Source organism: Hippocampus bargibanti, linkage group LG10, assembly GCF_051943395.1.
Source record: "Hippocampus bargibanti isolate YZ-2025 linkage group LG10, ASM5194339v1, whole genome shotgun sequence".
Lineage (NCBI taxonomy): Eukaryota > Metazoa > Chordata > Actinopteri > Syngnathiformes > Syngnathidae > Hippocampus > Hippocampus bargibanti.
Genome location: NC_142743.1, coordinates 23,255,063 through 23,273,469, shown reverse-complemented (window position 1 = coordinate 23,273,469; position 18,407 = coordinate 23,255,063). Strand labels below are relative to the sequence as shown.

At 38.7% G+C, this 18,407-nt stretch overlaps 1 protein-coding gene across 1 annotated transcript in view; it reads left to right on the top strand.

Annotated features, from left to right (window-relative positions):
- LOC148892994 (complement C3-like) overlaps nucleotides 1-18,407 on the top strand; it is a 29,348-nt gene that overhangs the window by 9,727 nt on the left and 1,214 nt on the right. The window contains exons 14-42 of the mRNA XM_089005929.1: nucleotides 70-261; nucleotides 411-566; nucleotides 1,394-1,523; nucleotides 2,680-2,748; nucleotides 2,867-3,061; nucleotides 3,144-3,264; nucleotides 4,300-4,388; nucleotides 4,497-4,636; nucleotides 5,585-5,797; nucleotides 7,041-7,104; nucleotides 7,193-7,282; nucleotides 7,946-8,152; nucleotides 8,329-8,404; nucleotides 9,399-9,558; nucleotides 9,653-9,748; nucleotides 10,401-10,551; nucleotides 11,288-11,373; nucleotides 12,383-12,460; nucleotides 12,558-12,713; nucleotides 12,835-12,897; nucleotides 13,851-13,932; nucleotides 14,018-14,066; nucleotides 14,892-14,982; nucleotides 15,721-15,810; nucleotides 15,891-15,993; nucleotides 16,787-16,876; nucleotides 17,006-17,098; nucleotides 17,592-17,675; nucleotides 18,238-18,382. Coding sequence (XP_088862055.1) covers nucleotides 70-261; nucleotides 411-566; nucleotides 1,394-1,523; nucleotides 2,680-2,748; nucleotides 2,867-3,061; nucleotides 3,144-3,264; nucleotides 4,300-4,388; nucleotides 4,497-4,636; nucleotides 5,585-5,797; nucleotides 7,041-7,104; nucleotides 7,193-7,282; nucleotides 7,946-8,152; nucleotides 8,329-8,404; nucleotides 9,399-9,558; nucleotides 9,653-9,748; nucleotides 10,401-10,551; nucleotides 11,288-11,373; nucleotides 12,383-12,460; nucleotides 12,558-12,713; nucleotides 12,835-12,897; nucleotides 13,851-13,932; nucleotides 14,018-14,066; nucleotides 14,892-14,982; nucleotides 15,721-15,810; nucleotides 15,891-15,993; nucleotides 16,787-16,876; nucleotides 17,006-17,098; nucleotides 17,592-17,675; nucleotides 18,238-18,382 — 3,359 coding nt within the window. The remainder of the gene's footprint in view (nucleotides 1-69; nucleotides 262-410; nucleotides 567-1,393; nucleotides 1,524-2,679; nucleotides 2,749-2,866; nucleotides 3,062-3,143; nucleotides 3,265-4,299; nucleotides 4,389-4,496; nucleotides 4,637-5,584; nucleotides 5,798-7,040; nucleotides 7,105-7,192; nucleotides 7,283-7,945; nucleotides 8,153-8,328; nucleotides 8,405-9,398; nucleotides 9,559-9,652; nucleotides 9,749-10,400; nucleotides 10,552-11,287; nucleotides 11,374-12,382; nucleotides 12,461-12,557; nucleotides 12,714-12,834; nucleotides 12,898-13,850; nucleotides 13,933-14,017; nucleotides 14,067-14,891; nucleotides 14,983-15,720; nucleotides 15,811-15,890; nucleotides 15,994-16,786; nucleotides 16,877-17,005; nucleotides 17,099-17,591; nucleotides 17,676-18,237; nucleotides 18,383-18,407) is intronic.

Here is an 18,407-nt window from a genome sequence, read left to right as displayed (position 1 = left end):
GCGTGTGTGTGTGTGTGTATGTGTGCGTTTGTCATGTTCACAGATGAATGCTGACCTTTGTCTTTTCAGATCATTGGCAGAGGACAACTAGTGAAATATGGGCGTCACAGGACAAGAGGTCAAAGTCTGATCTCTCTCATCGTTACCATCACCAAAGATATGCTCCCATCATTCCGAATCGTAGCTTACTACCGCCCAGATAACACCGAGGTGGTGTCGGACTCTGTGTGGGTGGATGTCAAGGACTCTTGTATGGGCATGGTAAAATGAGAGCTTATCAAATCATAGTGATCACCCATGTGCCGAAAATGGTGGTCAAGTTATCATCTGAATAGAACTGATTGATTTTAATGGTGTTCAAAATCCATGTTCTGTGTCTCATGCCCCCCCCTACCCCCTAATTTATTTAGCTGAAACTGGAATCAACAAGACCGGCACCATCCTTTGGACCTCGCAAGTTGTTTGGACTAAAGGTCACTGGAGACCCAGAGGCCACCGTGGGTCTGGTGGCAGTTGACAAAGGTGTTTTTGTTCTGAACAAGAAGTATCGCTTGACCCAGAAAAAGGCAAGTCATTTCGACTTCTGTGTTTGGGGACGTCTCCGGACAAGTTGTGTCCATAATTTGTAAAATCGCTTCAAATCACTTCTACTGAGCGTATTTTAATAAGATTCCACCGCATATAGCTATATTTTATGTTTTAAGACTCGCGCTGAATATTCAGCAAGTCTTGTTTTTGAGTTCGTGACGATTCCTGATGTGATGTCACGTCAGGAACGCCCCTGACCGAGAAAGCGACACACAATGCATTTGTCTGCTGGGAATTTGTGTCAACTAGTATCAAATAGTAGTCTTGGTGCAACACACAACGATTTACCATCGCATTATTGATGCAGTTTTCATCCTACTTTAGTGATCAACACGAAAAAAAGTACCCAAAATGCATGGTGTGTCGCTTTCTCGGTCAGGGGCGTTCCCTCAGTGACGTCACTTAGGACATCGTCGTCAACTCGAAAACAAGACTTCCTGAATATTCAGCGCGAGTCTTAAAATGTAAAATATAGCTATATGCGGTGGAATCTTTGTAAAATGCGCTCAGTAGAAGTCATTTGAAGTGATTTTACAAATTATGGACGCAACTTCTCCAGATGTGTCGATTGTCCTTTAAACTTTGCTCCCAGATGAGAAACACTTTCAAGTAAATGAAAATTTGCATCATTTGAAGGAAATAATCGTTGTGATTTGTTCGATATCTTTAAGGCAAAATAAAATGGTATGGATGTGTCCTTGAGAGTTTTGAAAGGCACTTATAAATTAAATGTATTATTATTATTATTATTATTATTATTATTATTATTATTATTATTATTATTATTATTATTATTGCTTCACAGGTGTGGGAAACCGTAGAGAAGCACGACACAGGCTGCACAGCAGGTGGAGGCAAAGATGGAATGAGTGTGTTCTATGATGCGGGGCTGTTGTTTGAGACCAACGCTGCTCAAGGAACTCCCTATCGACAAGGTGACAGATTTGCTTGTTTTTCTTTCACTTACTTTACAGGATACATAGATAGACAAACACATAGTTTATATTGACAAAATGCAGTATATCGAGCAGTAGGGCTGGACTTAAAAAAATTAAAAAATATTTAATTGAATTGACTATCTTCTCCGTCGCCTGATAGCGAAAAAAAAAGACAACAAAGTCATGCAAGTACGCGATTCACTTTGATTGAGGCTACAAACTGTTTGAAACCCAAATTGGGTAGATGAGTACAGTGAGACCTTGGCTGACGAACTTAATTGGTTCCCAGACAGAGTGTGTAAGGCGAAAAGTGTTTATCCCAAAAATTAATACCCCATAGGAAACCATTAAAATAAGAATAATACGTTCCCAGGTCCAACAATGGCTTCAGAGAGTTCAGATTCGGAGAAGATGCTTTCTTGTTACTCATCAAGTTAATATGATTCAAATAGTTCTGAAGAGGAAAGCATACATGTTTGGAATCGATGACAGAAGTCATTCCGTGGCATTTTGAGGCGTCTGGACACCAATGTAGCGTCCCAGAAAATGCACAAAATGGCGCCCGAGCCCTGCTGGAAATGGGCTGATTTGTCTGCTGGGAATTTGTGTCAACTAGTATCAAATAGTAGTCTTGGTGCAATACACAATGATTCACCATTGCGTTATTTAGGTGTTTTCCTTCTAATTTTGCCATCAACACGGATCAACACAAAGTTTTCAGACCAAACAAAGTACCCCAAATACATTGTGTGTCGCTTTCCCAGTCAGTGATGATAACTACCGTGGGCATTCCTGACGTGACGTCACGTCAGGAACGTCATCGTCACCAACTCGAAAACAAGACTTCCTGAATATTCAGTATGAGTCTTAAAAGGTAAAATATTGCTATATGCGGTGGAATCTGTAAAATACGCTCAGTAGAAGTCATTTAAAGTGATTTTACAAATGATGGACACAACTTGTCCGGAGGCGTCGGTTGTCTTTTGAGGGTGCGCGTTATACTCGAATAAATACGGTATGTATTTTTTTGATAAATGTTGTTTACTGTCTCCCAATTGATTGTTGCATCGTACAATGCAGCTGCAAGAACAGTTTTTCATTCCATCATCTTTATCTGGATCATTTTCATGATTAAAATCTGCTACATTTCCAGAGCTGAAATGCCCCTCACCGAGCAGAAGCAAACGAGCTACAACTCTGCTACAGGTTACCACAACCTTAGGTAATGCTTTCTCTACCCCACTAATCATTGTATGCTAAAGAATAAATTAAAAAAACTGGCATTAGACGTCATATCATCAAGTTACTGATTGTAATCTGTGCATTTCCTGTGTTTTCAGCAAGTAAATATCAAGGGCGAGAGAGGGAGTGTTGTTTGGACGGTATGGCGGAAACCCGTCTCTCATACACTTGTGAAACACGCAGCGAGTACATTAGTGATGGAACGCTCTGCGTCCAAGCCTTCTTGCATTGCTGCAAGGAGCTGGAAGGCCAAAGAGCCGAGATGAAGCAAGACACTCTTCAAATAGCCAGGAGTACGAAATCCGCATATAGGACCCTATCCAAAGTCCACTGAAATCACTGTTTCTCATGACTCTTTTTAAATCTCTTCTTAAGGTGAGAAGAATGATCAGATTTACATGGACAACATTGAAATTGTTACCAGGACGAATTTCCCTGAAAGCTGGCTTTGGCAGGATATCAAATTGCCTTCCTGCCCTCGACAAACGCCAAACTGGTAAGGAAATTGGTGAAAGGAAAGAAGGAAGGAAGGAAGGAAGGAATGATGGAAAGAAGGAACGAAAGAACGAACGAATGAAAGAAGGAAGGAAAGAAAGAACGAACGAACGAACGAACGAACGAACGAACGAACGAACGAACGAACGAACGAACGAACGAACGAACGAACGAACGAACGAACGAACGAACGAACGAACGAACGAACGAACGAACGAACGAACGAACGAACGAACGAACGAACGAACGAACGAACGAACGAACGAACGAACGAACGAACGAACGAACGAACGAACGAACGAACGAACGAAAGAAAGAAAGAAAGAAAGAAAGAAAGAAAGAAAGAAAGAAAGAAAGAAAGAAAGAACGAACGAACGAACGAAAGAAAGAAAGACGGAACAAAAACACGGAGAGTCATTCATTCTTCAGCACTTTCTGTACCCTCTTTGTGACATGAAGCAGTTCTAGATGAACGAGAAGAGGATCAAAGCATCCACCTAGCTAGATAGCAAATAGGTAGCTAGCTAGCAGAAGTAACTCATAGATAGAAAGCTAGCTAGCTAACAGATAGCCAGCTAGACAGTTAGCTAACTAGCTAGATAGCCAAATAGCTAATAAATAGTTTAAAATAAATAAATAGTTTTGTTTGTTATTTTGACTTCAAGACGGCGCCGCGAGAGTGGCTGCCTTTCCAGCAGCTCGTGTATTTCTTTTTTCTACTTTAATTCCTTTCATCACTTTGCTGCTGTGAAATGTAAATTTCTCCACTGTGAGACTAATAAAGGCAAATCCAATCCAATGCAAATAGCCAGCTACATACCTAGCTAGCTAGCCAGATAGCTAATAGATAGCAAATGGATACCAAATAGATAGCCAGCTAGGTATCTATATAATAAAATTAACAATCAGAACCTCACTAACAACATTTTTCCCCTTCCTGTTTAAAGTTTGCATGTTGTTTTCATGCCTGCGTGGGTGTTTCTCCGGGTCCTCCCGTTTCCTCCCACATTCCACCTAAACGTTTTCTATGTTTCAGTGACACCATGTCGCATACGGACTATGTCCCCATGCAAGACTCCATCACAACATGGCAGTTCATGGGTATTAGTCTCTCCAAAACTCATGGTGAGGATGCCCTCATTTGAAATTCGACTAAAAAAATTAGATCATATCCGCCTACCTCTATATTCTCTTTTCCGTTTAATCTTTTTTCAATGGGTTTTAATCTTCTAGGAATCTGTGTCAGCGAACCTTTAGAGGTTATCGTACGGAAGGATTTCTTCATTGATCTCAAGCTTCCTTATTCGGCTGTGCGTGGAGAGCAGATTGAAATCAAGGCAATCCTCCACAACTACAGCCCTGATGAAATCACTGTAAGTCTGTTTGCATCCATTCTGCTGTTTTAGAAGGTGAACCCATATTTAAAGGACAACCGACACCATTTTTTTTTGTTTCCTAACTGACATCAGAAAAGTGTTTTATAGCATCGAAAATACCCAAAACACGCAGGCTGATATTTTTAGTCAAATGCAAAACACCAATAAAAATGAGTTAAAGTGTCCCAAAACTACATCAAAATGACCCCTGAAATGGAGAGTTTCAGAAGGTCCCGCCCCCATGTTCGTGACGTCACACCAAGACGTCTTGCATTGCTCGAGAATCAAAACAATGGCTTCAGATTCGGAGAAGATGCTTTCTTGTTGCTCATCCAGTTATGAATATGATTCAAATAGTTCTGAAGAGGAAAGCATACATGTTTGGAATCGATGACAGAAGTCATTCCGTGTCATTTTGAGGCGTCTGGAGTCCAATGGAGCGTCCCAGAAAATGCACAAGATGGCGCCCAAGCTCCGTTGGAAATAGGCTGATTTATTTGTCTGCTGGGAATTTGTGTCAACTAGTATCAAATAGTAGTCTTGGTGCAACACACATAGATTCACAATCGCGTTATTGATGTAGTTTTCCTTCTAATTTCGCCATCAACACGAAGTTTTCAGACCAAACAAAGTACCCAAAATGCATTGTGTGTCGCTTTATCGGTCAGGGGCGTTCCCTCTGTGACGTCACGTCAGGCATCGTCATCAACTGGAAAACAAGACTTTCTGAATATTCAGTGTGAGTCTTAAAACGTAAAATATAGCTATATGCGGTGAAATATTTGTAAGAATACGCTTAGTAGAAGTCATTTTACAATTGATTGTCCGTAGGCGTCGGTTGTCCATTAAAAAAACACAGTCGACATTTAGTTCTCTGCTGCAATGTATGGACACCATAAAACAAGACCATTACCTCAATTCCTTTCTTCATCTTTTATGTTCCAGGTCCGTGTGGATCTATTTGAGACAGCACACGTGTGCAGTGCAGCCTCCAAGCGTTCAAAGTTCAGCCAGGAGGTTGAAATGGGGGCCCAAACGACGTTAGCTGTCCCCTATATCATCATTCCCATGGAGAAAGGAAAGTTTGGTATTGAAGTCAAAGCAGCTGTGAGAGGTTCACATCTCTCTGATGGAATACTGAAGGAGCTGAAAGTGGTGGTAAATGAATATTTAGGAATGGCTATCGAAATGTTCAAAATCAAGTGTCGTTACCGTATTTACAGTGATACCTCGGTTTACGAACCCCTTGGCTTACGAACTTTTCGGTTTACGAACGTTCGATTTATGAACATTTTACCTTGGCATACGAACTATTTTTCGGGATACACACCGAGCTCCCACAATGAGTGATGTGTCGTTCGCGAACGAGCCCGTTCTTCTAACAACAAAATGGCAGCCGACTGTTTTTGTCCTCTATTCCCCGCCCCCTGTCGTCGGTTAAAGCCACGTGATTGATCAAGAACGCAGCAGTGAGGGAGGTGGTTTAAACATTAAAGAGACAGGAAGACAACAGTGAGAGAGTTTCCACTTTGATAGTTCAAAAGCAGAGTGTGGACTGGAAGGTTAAAATATCCCATCAATCAGGCTCCACAAATAACCCGCACAAGCAATCTGTACACTTGATGCAAAAAGCTATCAACCCAGCTAAACAGAACACAATTGATGAGGAACAAGATAAAATTATCGCTGAGAAAGCACCTACAAGGGCTCATTCCTCAAGACGGTGAAAGAAGAAGGTTACATTCCTCATCAAGTGTTTAATGCTGAGGAAACCAGCCACTCCATTCCATCAAGCCATCAACGACCATCACAAAGGTAAATAAAATGTCTTTATTATACAGTACATTTATTATACATAAAATAAGGTATATTTTGTGTACTTTTAAGGCTTAGACAAGTAGAAAATTATGTTTTATGGGGACCTGGGAACGGATTATTCTTATTTTAATGGTTTCTTATGGGAAATTAATTTTTGGGATACACACTTTTCCCCTTACACACTCTGTCTGGTAACCAATTAAGTTCGAAAGCCAAGGTATCACTGTATATGCTAATTTTTCCCGGGCCTCGTTTATAACGCGCACCCAAGCTTTGAGTTCTTTTTTAGATAGAACATTTTGCGCGTTATACTCGAATAAATACTGTAGTTATGCTTGTAACAAAAGAGTGTTCTTATCAAGCACTTTAAAACCCCAGTGTACTACAAGGAAATATCAAAATTTGACAAAACAAATCTGATGCTGATACAAGTGTTTTAATACATTTTCCTACCCATCATGTGAAGGCGGCTGTTGAACTTTAAAAGTGAGCATTGAACTGGGTGCACTTGAACTAGGAGATTGTTTTATTAAAGTATTTATTGAATATTTGTATTTATATATATATATTTTTGCTTTCCTAGCCTGAAGGCGTGCTGGTTAAGTCTCCTCAGATAGTCGACCTTGACCCGGTTAAAAAAGGAATAAGTATGTTTTCATGACAAGAACATTGTAATTGTATAATGTTTTCTTTATTTTGGTACTCAATCCTCCAACTTTTGTGCATACATTAAAGATGGTAAACAAGAAGTCATTATCAACAGTCAAATTCCCAAGACAGATGTGATACCGGGCACCGATTCTGTCACCCAAATCTCTGTGATAGGTGAGATATATTTTGGTCAACGATCCACATTGCTATCATTTGAAAAACTCACATATCGATGAGAAGTTTTCTTCAGGAACGATCCAAATTGAACCTCACCCCACTATGGCGATTTAGTGAAGGGTTTTACTGTTTTACGAAAATCGCTTCTTTTACTCCCCTTTCAAACCATCTATTTTCTTTCGCTAAGACTTTAACCTCATTGGACCAATCATAGCAGAGTCTGGCACCGCCACGTCTGGACAGTAGGGATATACAGAGGGCCGAAACTACAGTAAAGTCTCGTTATATCGATATTCAAGGGAGTCCGAAAAAATATCGATATAACCGGGACTATCGATATATCCGACCCTGTTTGCATGTAATTTTCTCTGTGCGTGCATAGAAATAGTATCGATATAACCGGGACTATCGATATATCCGATATCGATATAACGAGACTTTACTGTACCAGCAAAAGACTTTAGTTCGCTGACGAAGCGAAACGTCCGACACCTTCAAAGAAGTACAGATGACGGCTGAAGAAACCTTTTCATCGATGGACCACTCTTGTACGACTGAGAGCTGACACCGACGTGTCACATGCTTGTACAAAGAAAACATGTGCAACAACAATCAAACAGGTACTGTTCTTTTTCATTGTGTGATTCTATCTGCCTGTAGGTAGAGAACAAGTTAGTGTACTGGTGGAGAATGCCATTGCTGGGACATCAATGGGTAGCCTGATTTATCAGCCTAGTGGTTGTGGAGAGCAGAACATGATCCACATGACCCTGCCTGTCATTGCAACGACCTATCTGGACAAAACCAACCAATGGGAAACTGTGGGCTTTCAGAAACGGAATGAAGCCCTGCAACACATAAAAACTGGTAGGTTCACATCGTATTGTTGAATAAATCGTCAATAGTTACAAATATTTAATAATAATAATAATAATAATAATAATACATTTCATATTGCATCCTGCGGATTCCACAAACACTCAGTGATGAAAGACACTGAAATTTCATGTCAAGTTGATTTAAAAAGTCTGTTTTGCCGGCAGGGTACAAAAATCAGCTTGCTTACCGGAAGAAAGATGGTTCCTTTTCTGTGTGGACCAATCGAGGTAGTAGCAGCTGGTGAGTCACTCACAAAAAGCACAATGTAGAGTAATACCTCAGCTTACAAACTTAATTGGTTCACAGAAAGTGTGTGTGTAAGGCAAAAAGTTCATCTTCCAAACGTTTATTTCCCATAAGAAATCATTAAAATGAGATTAGTCCGTTCCCAGGTCCTCATAAATCATAATTTTCGACGAAATAAGCCTTAAAACTACACAAAATATACCTTATTTTATGCATAATAAATGTGCTATTGTATTATAATGAAAGAAATAAACTGTACTGTGTAATAAAGTAGTTTTATTTACCTTTGTGATGGTAGTTGTCAATGGATGATGAACTTCCAGATAACACCCTCACTCACACTGTCCCCTGCTACCTGCTTTTCATTAATCCAAATAAACAGAAGTTTTTCTTTTGTGTCCTCTTCGGCTTAAAACTAGCCTGTGGTGGGGTCTTTTCCGGTCCCATAATAGCAAAAGTATCCTCGATAGCAAACCACGTCCACACTCAAAGAAAGCGGGTGACGAAAACTAGCCCGCCAGCCAACACCTCGTTCATGTTGTTCAATGATGTCCTTCTTCTGCTGGACCGTAATTTTCTTTTAGTGTCCTCTTCGGCTTAACACTAGCCTGTGGTGGGGTCTTTTTCGGTCCCGTAACAGCAAAAGTACTCCACTCGATAACCAACCACGTCCACACTCAAAGAAAGCGGGTGACGAAAACTAGTCCGCCAGCCACCGTGGCGCTGTTCGACCGTGTGGTTGGGTGTTCTTACGCCGAAAAGTAGTCCGCCAGCCACAGTGGCGCTCCGTGCGGTTTGGTTCGTCCGCCGAAAACTAGTTAGTGCTTGCAAATTTAATGTTCGTAAAGCGAAAAGTTCGTGAGCTAAAGCGTTCGTAAACTAAGGTATCACTGTATCTGCCATTTTTAATCTGACAAGAATTAAAATTCATATTTTTGTATATTCCAATGACTAGAACTGAAGTAATGTGCTCTCTCTCATCTTTCAGGCTGACAGCCTATGTTGCCAAAGTGTTTGCCATGTCCAACCAGCTGGTGGCAGTGCAAAGAGATGTGATCTGCGATGCCGTCAAATTTCTTATTCTCAGTGCACAGCAACCTGACGGCATGTTTCGAGAAGTAGGCAGTGTGGCTCACGGCGAGATGATTGTAAGGGCGACCATTTTTCATGACAGTGAATTGATCTTTTTGCCCATGATTCTAATCATCAGTTTATCTATGTATGGTGTATGCGTGTTTGTAGGGTGACGTACGGGGTGGAGACTCAGACGCCTCCATGACTGCCTTCAATCTTATTGCAATGCAGGAGTCCAGAGCACTTTGCTCTGCAACGGTTAATGTGAGTGCTTTACCCCATATACTGGACTTGCCCACAACTTTTAGTTACTGGCCTGAGAAAGTGATGGATGTAAGTCATGCATTAGTAAAACAGTCTTCTTGATTTGAAGACCACGCTTCTGGATGTCCCTAGCACCAATGTCCATAAACCAACAGAACATACACATTTTAATGGGTATTCTTTCCATGAACATGATTTGTAACCTGGCTAATGAGCTCTTCTCGTTTACCAAGTCCTAAATTTCGTCCAAGACCAGATGTCCTACCTGTGGTTTAGGGTGACCCAAGATTGACCCAATATTTTCTGTGCTTCCATTGTGGGCCTTGTGTTCGTTCAACTAAGCACACAACAGCATGAAACTTTGAAATATGATCACTTCTATTCTATCTATTCTCTATCATTGACTAAGGGTTTATGAATTCTAGATGTCCCTCAGAACATTTAGTCACCTGGAAACCTCGTGTTTGGCTAAGGAAAACTGTGTAGGAAAAGAACCTCTGGTGACACCTGAATTTAGGCGATACCCTAACTACACATCCCTATAATATGACTGCCACCATTGACGTTCCGAACAACAGAATAACGGGGATCCAAAGACTAACCCTTGGTACCATCATGATCACCCATCTTACCTTCTTCTCTGCCTCTCCAGAGTTTAGAAGATAGCGAGGCCAAAGCTCTTGCTTACCTGGAAAAGCGTCTTCCCAGCCTCATCAACCCTTATGCTGTTGCCATCACATCATATGCTTTAGCAAATAAGGATAAGCTGAACAAGGATATCCTCTTTAAGTTCGCTTCCCCAGGTGAATTCTATATATATATATATATATATACACAGTGAGACCTCAACTTACAAACTTTTTGTCTTACAAACGTCAAATTTATGAAAATTAAACCTTATAATAAGCACTATTTTCATAATACACACCCACCACGGCTGGCGGAGTGATCTTCGGCGGAAGCACACGACCGAACAGCACCAGAGGTTAAGTTAGCAACAGTCCTTATGGAAGGTGACTCTCCTTCCATAAGCCATCAATGACCATCAAAAAGGTCAATAAAACTTTATTTTACAGCACAGTTTATTTCTTTAATTACAGTCGTCATGGAATGCGCCTCTCTTTCCAAACAGCAATTCCCTTTGACCTTCGACCTCCAACGCCAAGTGACTTTATGATACAATGCAGTGTATTTCTTTCATTACAATACAATAGCACATTTATTATACATAGAATAAGGTATGTTGTGTGTAGTTTTAAGGCTTATTTAGTTGAAAAGTATATTTTATGCAAACCCGGGAACGGATTATTCCCATTTTAATGGTTTCCTATGGGAATTATTTTTTTTGAGATACACACTTTTCGCCTTACACACTCTGTCTGGGAACCAATTAAGTTGGTAAGTTGAGGTCTCACTGTATTAGTGAAGTTACAAACTTTACTGACCGTAATGGAATTGTTTTTTATTGTATTGCAGATAATTACTTTTTATAAGATATGACTTGAAGCAATATTTGACAAGTTACATATTTCCTTGCAGAGTTTACCCATTGGCCTGTACCCAAGGGACATATTTATACACTAGAGGCTACAGCTTATGCTCTTCTGGCTTTGGTTAAGGCTCGGGTAAGTGAATTTGATTCATATGGGCGACATAAATAAATGGGGTGATAGTCAAGAAAGAAACAGTGTTCCAGACTGACCTTGTCGCATTAAAATCAATGCGAAACTTTGACTTCACTCTCATCAGGTTTTGGTCTGATATTATTTGTTCCTACAAGGTGACCAAAAATTTGGAAATTTTAAAACAAGAATATATACTATTTGAAAGTGATTGAGAGTGATTGTGATGAGTGATCTGGGTGAGCACGGGTTAAAAAAATGTGTTCTAAAATCAAATTTTTCTCACTTTCATCAATGTTTTTTTTATCATGTTTGAAATTGGGGTTCCACTGGGAAAATCCTCCTTGCACCGAGTCTTCACAATGTTGCAAAAACATGCATGGTTGTGCTTTTGTGTGTTGAGTGAGTGAACGCTGGCGTGTGTGGCTGCCGCTGCTCACTCACACAAAAACTTATCCTGTGACTGTAAAGGGTCCTTGAGAGTTTTGAAAGGCGCTTCGAAATTATTATTATTATTATTATTATTATTATTATTATTAGTAGTAGTAGTAGTAGTAGTAGTAGTAGTAGTAGTAGTTGTATTATTAGTTCATTACTAGTTTTATTCCTATTATTATTATTATTATTATTATTATTGTTAGTTTTCTTCTTCTTCTTCTTCTTCTTCTTCTTCTTCTTCTTATTATTATTATTATTATTATTATTATTATTATTATTCTATTATTATTAGTTTTTTTATTAGTTTTATTATTCATTTTTTATTAGTTTTATTATTAGATTTAGTTTTATTATTATTATTATTATTATTATTAGCTTTTTATTAGTTTTATTATTCGTTTTTTATTGGTTTTATTATTAGTTTAATTACTAGTTTTTATTATTATTATTATTATTATTATTATTATTGTTATTGGAACATTCTTGACTGAGAACCACTCGCAACAATATTTGATCGTCACTTCATGTACTGTCCGACCCGTGCAAAATATTAATTTTAATCTTTCCATAAAAGGCCTTTGAGGAAGCCAGACCTGTGGTGCGATGGTTCAACAAGCAGAGAAAGGTTGGCGGAGGCTATGGATCCACTCAGGTGAGAGAATATTTTTTTGGACCCGAATTGGTATCATCTGGGCTCAGCTTCGAGATTCTTCTTCTTCTTCTCCTTTTTATTTTCTTCATCTGCATAGGCAACAATCATAGTGTATCAAGCTATATCGGAATATTGGACCAGTGCTAAAGAGCCAGAATATGATCTGAAAGTGGACATTGATGTGCCGGGCAGATCAAGACCTCTGAAATATAACTTCAACAGGCAAAACCATCATGCCACAAGAACAGCTGAAGTGAGAGCCCCCCCCCACCACCCTCCGCCCACCTCCACATCTCATTCATCTAATATTTTTGCCACTCTTCAAACGAAACTTGATTGATCAATAAGCATTTGTGTGCATTTTTATCCCACAGATGCAGAGTATTAACCAAGATGTCAAAGTGACAGCTGAAGGTAGTGGAGAAGCAACGCTCACGGTAATAATAATTATCATAATAATAATAATAATAATAATAATAATAATAATAATAATAATAACAATAATCATAATCATCATCATCATCATCATCATAATAATAGTAATCATCATCATCATCATCATAATCATGATAATAGCCAATAGATAGCCAGCTAACTCACTAGCTAATAGATATCTAATAGATAGCTAGCTAGCTGGATAGCTAGCTAATAGATAGCCAGCCAGCCAGCTAGACAGCCAACAGATTGCTATAATAATAATAATAATAATAATAGTAATAATAGTAATATGAGTAATAGTAATCATAGTAATAGTAATAATAGTGATCATAGTAATAATAATAGTATTAGTAATCGTAGTAGTAATAATAATAATAATAATAATAATAATAATAATAATAATAATACATTTTATTTTAAGCGCCTTTCAAAGCTCTCAATGACACTTTATAAGCATAGGTACTATACGTCTGTGAAAAACAGCAAAACCCTTCACTAAATCGCCATGCCGCGATGAGGTTCAATTTGGATCATTCCTACAACCGACTTCTTAGGCAACATAGGCTTAGTTATGCTGATGAGGTGTTACCTGATCAAATGGTGCAATCAGGCCAGTCGTAGACCCATACTCAGGCAGGAGAATAGAAGTAATCAGTAAGGACAATAGAAGTAATCAGTGTAGCCGCAGGGAGTAGTCCTCTGCCCTCCCCAACCTGAGAGCAGGGACCAATCATAGCAGAGTCTGGCACCGTCCCATCTGGACAGTAGGGATATATATAGGGCCTAAACTACCAGCAAAAGATTTTAGTTCGCTGACGAAGCCTCTTGGATAAGAAGCGAAACGTCCGACACCTTCAAACACCAGAAGCTCAGTGATATCAACATGCATGCATATGTTCATTCCTTAAAAATGATTTTCATCCTATAATTTGTTGTTGCGCGAATCCAACAGTTGGTGTCCTTGTATTATGCCCTGCCATCGGAAAAAGAAAGCGACTGTCAGAATTTTAACCTGTCGGTGCAACTTATTCCAGGTAATTTTAATCTTTGGTCATTTGCCTTGATGTTGTCATTGTATGTATGAAAACATGAATTTGCTTATCTGATGTGTCTTTCTAGAAAAACTTGATGAGGAAGAGAAGATATACAAGCTCAAAATAGAAGTTATGTAAGTACAGCCAGGAAAAGGAAGTTCATGTAGAATTCCTTCATTTGTTTTTCAAAATAGAAAAAATATGTATAATAATAATAATAATAATAATAATGGTAGTAAATCAATTGCTGCTGTGCACTGCAAATTTCCCCATTGCGGGACGAATAAAGGTATTCTGATTCTGATTCTGATTCTGAATAATAGTCATAATAATAATAATCATAATAATAATAATCATAATAATAATAATCATAATAATAATAATAATAATAATAATCATCATCATCATCATCATCAAAACTCTCAAGGTCACTTTACAGTCACAGGATGAGTTTTTCTGTGAGCGAGCAGCAGCAGCCACAAGCGCCAGCGTTCACTCAACCCGAAAGTAGTAATAATAATAATAATAATCATCATCATCATCATCATAATAATACATTTAATTTCTAACAACCTTTCAAAACTCTCAAGGTCACTTTACAGTTACAGGATAAGTTTTTCTGTGGGTGAGCAGCGGCAGCCACACGCGGCAGCGTTCACTCAACCCGAAAGTAGTAATAATAATAATAATAATAATAATAATAATACATTTCATTTATAAGCACCTTTCAAAACTCTCAAGGTCACTTGACAGTCACATGCTAAGTTTTTCTGTGGGTGAGCAGCGGCAACCACACGCGCCATCGTTCACGCAACCCGAAAGTAATAATAATAATAGTAGTAATAATAATAATAATAATAATAATGAATAATAACAAATGATTTTTGCACTGCTTCTCTGTGTACGGATAAAATGTGATTCTGTTTTACTTCATCATGAAATGTCTGGTATCTGAGCAGTTATAACAACAAAGAGCATGACGCATCCATGACAATCTTGGACATCGGCTTGTTGACTGGATTCCGTGTTGATAAGAACGACCTGAACTTGGTATGAGCCCTCACAGACGAACCTTGTACAGTGATACCTCGGTTTACGAACCCCCTTGGCTTACGAACTTTTCAGTTTATGAATGTTTAGGAAAATTTTACCTTGGCATACAAACTATTTTTCGGGATACACACGGAGCGCCACAATGAGTGATGTGTCGTTACGCGAACGAGCCCGTTCTCCTAACAAGAAAATGGCAGCCGACTCATTTTTGTCCCCGCCCCTAGTATTCGGTTAAAGCCATGTGATTGGTCAAGAAAGCAGCAGTGAGGGGGTGGGATTTAAACATTAAAGAGACAGGCAGACGACAGAGAGAGAGTGTGAGAAAATGGATTTCAACTTTGATAGTTCAAAGGCAGAGTGTAGACTGCAAGGTTGAAATTCCCAAGCATCAAGCCATCAACGACCATCACAAAGGTAAATAAAATGACTTTATTATACAGTACAGTTTATTTCTTTAATTATAATACCATAGTACATTTCTTATACATAAAATATGGTATATTTTGTGTCGTTTTATGGCGCAGAAAATTCGAAAGTACAGTAGAAAATTATGTTTTATGGGCACCTGGGAACGGATTATTCTCATTTTAATGGTTTCCTATAGGAAATTAATTTTTGGGATACACACTTTTCGCCTTACACACTCTGGGAACCAATTAAGTTCGTAAGACAAGGTATCACTGTATTATCATAATAGCATCAAAGCAGTTTCTAAGATTGTATATTTCTACGTAGCTGGCTAAAGGACACGCCCCCACCATTTCCAAGTATGAGATGAACACAGTCTTATCAGAGAAGGGCTCTCTCATCATCTATTTGGACAAAGTAAGACAGACAACTTTTCATCTCGCCCCTTTTTCCATCACCTAGAGCCGCTTCACCTTTTGTTTATACCGTCTCCACAGGTCTCTCATAAGCGTCGTGAGGAAATCAGCTTTCGGATCATCCAGACCCTGAAAGTGGGCATTTTACAACCCGCTGCTGTGTCTGTTTATGAATACTATGATCGTGAGTTACAGACATTTCTGCCTCCCATTGTGTTGTTATCTGGTGCATAGAAAAAATGAGATCTATTTTTATCTTGATAGATATTCTTTAATGGACAAATGTGGAATAGGATATGGACATGATTTTTGGCATGTGCGGTATTTTTAGATTGACATCCAAAGATCCGGATTGACTTGAGAATAGACGCAGTCAAAGATATCTATTGTTGCTGTAACGCAGGGGTCGGGAACATTTTTGACTAAGAGAGCCATATAAGTAAAATATTTAGAAATGATTTTCAGTGAGAGCCAGACACACGCATACGGGCCACTTTTCAACAAAATGTCAGAATGTATTATTTAAAATAATTGTGATAATGATCCAGATAAAGATGATGGAATGAAAAACTGTTCTTGCAGCTGCATTGTACGATTCAATAATCAATTGGGAGACAGTAAACAACATTTATGAAAAAATACATACCGTATTTATTCGAGTATAACGCGCACCCGTGTATAACGCGCACCTTTAAAGGACAACCGACTCCTCCGGACAAGTTGTGTCCATAATTTGTAAAATCACTTCAAATGACTTCTACTGAGCATATTTTACAAAGATTCCACGGCATAGAGCTATATTTTACCTTTTAAGACTCGCGCTGAATATTCAGGAAGTCTTGTTTTTGAGTTGGTGACGATTCCTGATGTGACGTCACGGAGGGAACGTCCCTGACTGAGAAAGCGACACACAATGCATTTTGGGTACTTTGTTTGGTCTCTTGTTAGCTCAACAAAAACTGCTTGTCCTTTTGTAGAGAGGCATTGTGTGAAATTCTACCATCCCGAGAGGAGAGCTGGTCAGCTGCTGAAACTCTGCACAAAGAACGAATGTACCTGTGCTGAAGGTAAGATGGATGACAAATGTCATTTCTTATCGTGTGAATTTTTGGGGAGGAAAAAAAAACATACAAAGAAAGAAATTCAGCTGCATAAATGAGAACGAACTCATCATAATCTTTTTCCTTCGCACCCAGAGAACTGCAGTCTACAAAAGAAAGGTCAAATCAGTAATGATTTGCGTGCAGAAAAGTCTTGTGAGAGTACCCCAACCAGCAAGATAGACTTTGGTAAGAGAACGTACACGACAGTACTGTACAGTGATACTTCGGTTTACGAACCACTTGCCTTACGAACTTTTCGGTTTACGAATGTTACATTTATGAAAATTTTACCTTGGCATACAAACTTTTTTTTTTGAATCACAAAGGTAAATAAAATGACTTTATTATACAGTACAGTTTATTTCTTTAATTATAATACCATAGCACATTTATTAGACATTATACATTTATTATACATTAAATAAAGTATATTTTGTGTAGTTTTAAGACTTTTAAAATTAGAAAATGATGTTTTATGGGGACCTGGGAACGGATTATTCTCATTTTAATGGTTTCCTATGGGAAATTAATTTTTGGGATACACACTTTTCACCTTACACACTCCGCCTGGGAACCAATTAAGTTCGTAAACCAAGGTATCACTTGATTTGAGTTCTTGTGTCAGGTGATTGTGAGAATGAGTAAGAAAGAGGGTCATGTGTCACTTGTCTTTCTTCAGTGTACCACATCCAATTGGAACAATTTCAAGACGGTCTGTCAACTGACATCTACACGGCACGAGTGATGCAAGTCATCAAAGAAGGTGGGATTGGATTTTTATTGACTTTGGAAATATTGACATTTAATCTCTCACGTGGGACTGGTGTCGGGCAAAATGCTGACTTTTCAGGAAACAAACGGCGTGTTTGTTGAGCTAAAAATGTTGCATTGTAAAAAAGATGAGAAGCAGAGGACTACTGCCTGCAGCTACCCTGATTACTTCTATTGTCCTGCTTGAGTATGAGTTCTACGACTGGCCCAATTGCCCCATTTGTGCTGGCAACCCCTCATTAGCATAACTAAGCCAATGTTGCCTGTCGGTTGTACAAACGATACAACTTGAAGCTCACCCACCATGGCGATTTAGTGAAGGGTTTTGCTGTTTTATGAAAATAGCTTCTTTTACTCCCTTTTCGAACCTATTTTCTTTCGCTAAGATTTTGACCTCATTGGACCAATTATTATTATTATTATTATTATTATTATTATTATTATTATTATTATTAATATCCCTGACACCAAATCCTTTTTTCAAAGAATGTTGATGCTCACATGATGTTTTTTTTTCATTCATTTTTATTTCTTCTCTCATGTTGTCATTACAGGAAATAAAGATATGGGTGCCCAAGGGAAACTTCGCACATTCCTCAGTTATCCACACTGCAGGGATGCTTTAGAGTTGGACATCGGCAAGTCCTATTTAATCATGGGCGCATCGAAAGATATTCACAGAGATGACCAGAAACAAACGTAAGTCTCCGGATGTGTGAAATGT